At 45.1% G+C, this 2774-nt stretch overlaps 1 protein-coding gene across 1 annotated transcript; it reads right to left on the bottom strand.

Moving 5' to 3' along the window:
• Nucleotides 1–950: 950 nt before the first annotated feature.
• On the bottom strand, nt 951–2106 carry LOC130735928 (protein MAIN-LIKE 2-like). The gene is made up of 3 exons (XM_057587797.1): nt 1969–2106; nt 1236–1820; nt 951–1148 (listed from the first exon to the last, which is right to left on the bottom strand). Exons 1-3 carry the CDS (start codon nt 2104–2106, stop codon nt 951–953), a joined length of 921 nt encoding a protein of 306 aa, XP_057443780.1.
• Nucleotides 2107–2774: the final 668 nt, after the last annotated feature.

Here is a 2774-nt window from a genome sequence, read left to right as displayed (position 1 = left end):
TGGCATCTCCAACATGCGCCTACAACGCATGCTGGATGAGCGTCTCAGACGCATGTTGAATGAGCGAGAGTTATGTCGCAATGTAAACTTGTGTCTCGGACGCACATCCAACGTGCGTCTGAGACGCACCTATATGGTGCGGGAAATAAGAAACCTGAAGCAGTAACTTTGCACTCTCAAAACAGAAACCAAAATCAAGAAAACAGATAAATTACAACACATCCTAATTAACATACTTAAACAGAAACAGGGCATATAAAACACATCATTATATAGGTACTTAAATTTGAAGCTACATAGCTAATTGGTCTTAAACACATACTAAGTCACAAGTACACAATTGTACTTAAATTACATTCAACCTCAAATCAATCCTAGGTCCCTAGTCCCTAGTCCTAACTACTCTTGGAGGTAGAGACTTCGGACACTTTTCCTTTCTTCTTCTTGTTAGGGCCACCTCCACCATTGTTTGCATCTTCACTGCCACTGTCATCATCATCATCAGCCCCTTGCTCCAAATTATGCAGTATGATAGCCCGCATATGCTGGTTTGCATCGAGGATCCGATCTAGCGACTCGTTGGTGTCTACTGTGATAGCACTCAACTCTTTTAATTGCTCGAGAACACCCTAAAAGCAACAAGTTTAACAAAAACAAACATTAGTGCATAAATTGTAAGAAGACCAAGTTGGAGGGACCACAAGGCGGTGTGAGATTGTCTTGCCAGTCGAAGTACCGAGGCGTTACCATTGGACTTGGAGTATGCTGAGCAGCCACACAGTGAGGAGTGAAATTAAGAAACCTATCATCAATCTCCTCAACAGGGGGAATGTTGGCTGGTGATAAATTGGGTTGATCCTGCATCATTTGGAACTGCCTCATAATACGCTCGGGCAGATATGGCTGGAATGCCGAATCAACCCGCTAAAAAGACACACCTGCTGGAAGGGTCAATGCACTCTATGCTCATCATATGGTGTCCATATGACACTGCTCTCTATAAGGTCATCCAGGACAATCATCTTCGCATGCAGGTCTGTATTCCCCCTCTTTGTGACCCATTTGCAAGCTCTTGGCTCTCCCTCAACATAGTTCTTGTTCAGGTTTTTGTCAAACAATTTGGCGGGAAAATGCTCAAATATCCATGCCTGCAATCAAATTGCACGAAAAAGGTCACATACTCAAACATAAACATTAATTACAAATGAACTAAAATAAGAGATATAGACTTATACCTGAAACAGATTTAAGTACCCTCCAAGGCTAGTGGTGATGACTTTGGTGGCATCCTTAAGCTGGTCATAAAGGAAAGCCAATGCCATGACGCCCCATGCATACTCCTCAGCCTTCTCCAAGTCCATAAACAACCCCAAATATGAAACCTCCACCTTGTTGTTTGTCTTGGCACAGAAAATCGTCATCCCCACCAAACACAGCAAGAAGGCTCTAGCAGCTTTCTTGGTGTTCTCTTCCTTGGCCATCTTCTTAGCTACATCCAAAAGCCATGTATACCGAGAATAAGGTCCTAAGGACTTCCGGATCTCCGCTTCAGCCTCTACTTGCGTAACACCAAGATGCTTATGCAATACAATGGCTGCTTCCTCACGAGTCAAGGTTGGGAAACTGAAGAATTTTCCCTCCACAAGGATGTGTAGCAAAGAGCTAACATCATCATGTGTGATAGTCATCTCCCCAAATGACATATGAAAAGATGACATCTCTGGCTGCCATCTCTCAACAAACGCCGACAACATGGTCTTGTCCACTGAAGAAAGGTTGCATGTCAGCAAAGGCAATAGACCAACAGCCTCAATCCTTCCCTTAACATATGTAGAAAATCATCTTAACACCTCATGATGTTTCTTTTTGTCCTTCCCTAGCATAGCAGTCCCATGGTGGTAGGTCTTCAACACCCCCGATCAAACATTGTAGTCGTTTTCTTGTAACGCTTCTAGACTACAGCGCTACATGTCCCTTGAAGGTCTTTAGCAATTTACTGTCATAAGGCCCCCCAGAAAAGAATATTTCATCATCATCCTCTTCCTGGACATCTTTTACCACCTTGTCCCTCCTCTTCTTCCTCCTCCTCTTCTTCACCAGAACCATTATCTTTATCAAACATATCATCATCATCATCTTCCTTAGCTTCATTAGCAACCACTGGTTCAGGCTCTTGTACTGCACTCGCTACACGCCTTTTACGTGCTTCCTCTTCACGCTTCTTACGGTCATCTTCTTTCTTCTTGCGAGCCGCGTCTTGACGCGCCCTAGGTATCGATGTCGTGGGGTGGACTCTACTTTCTCTGCTAGCCTGGGCTCTACTTGTTGTGGGGGGGGGGGGGTCTGCTGCTCTTTCTAGGAAGTTTACTTGGGGGGGGAGGGGGGGCTCCTCTAGGGGCTTTACTTGGGGAGCGGCCCAGATTTTTTGTTTTTTCCATTTCTAAAACATAAGACACAAAACAGAAACTTTCAGATACACATTGAATCGCACTTTCAGGGAGCGTCCAAAACGCTCCGCGAACGAACGTCTGAGTCGTTGCTTCAATGTGCGTATGTTATGAACACTGACCTTCAATGTGTAAACCAAACGCACCTTAAAGGAGCGTCTCAGACGCACATACTAAAAGCGACTAACAATAGAAACAGATGGGTCGGGTCGAAATCATACCGAAACGCGACAGAGCAAGATGGTGTGGCGTTTCGCGGGGGCGGCGGGTCTACTCGAATGGCGATGGCGGTGTCGCTTATGGGCCGGTGGCAGTGAGAGGATGAAA

This window comes from Lotus japonicus, chromosome 2 (genome assembly GCF_012489685.1).
Source record: "Lotus japonicus ecotype B-129 chromosome 2, LjGifu_v1.2".
Taxonomy (NCBI): domain Eukaryota; kingdom Viridiplantae; phylum Streptophyta; class Magnoliopsida; order Fabales; family Fabaceae; genus Lotus; species Lotus japonicus.
Note: the sequence above shows the minus strand (reverse complement) of the source record. Positions and strands in the feature narration are given on the sequence as shown.

Excerpts from the sequence above, each read along its gene's own strand:
- LOC130735928 (XM_057587797.1), bottom strand. The coding sequence starts at position 2,106 with ATGGTTCTGGTGAAGAAGAGGAGGAGGAAGAAGAGGAGGGACAAGGTG. Across the intron at positions 1,821-1,968 it reads TAAAGACCTTCAAGGGACAT|GGAAGGATTGAGGCTGTTGG; the intron begins GTAGCGCTGTAG and ends ACATATGTTAAG. Across the intron at positions 1,149-1,235 it reads GGTACTTAAATCTGTTTCAG|GCATGGATATTTGAGCATTT; the intron begins GTATAAGTCTAT and ends ATTTGATTGCAG.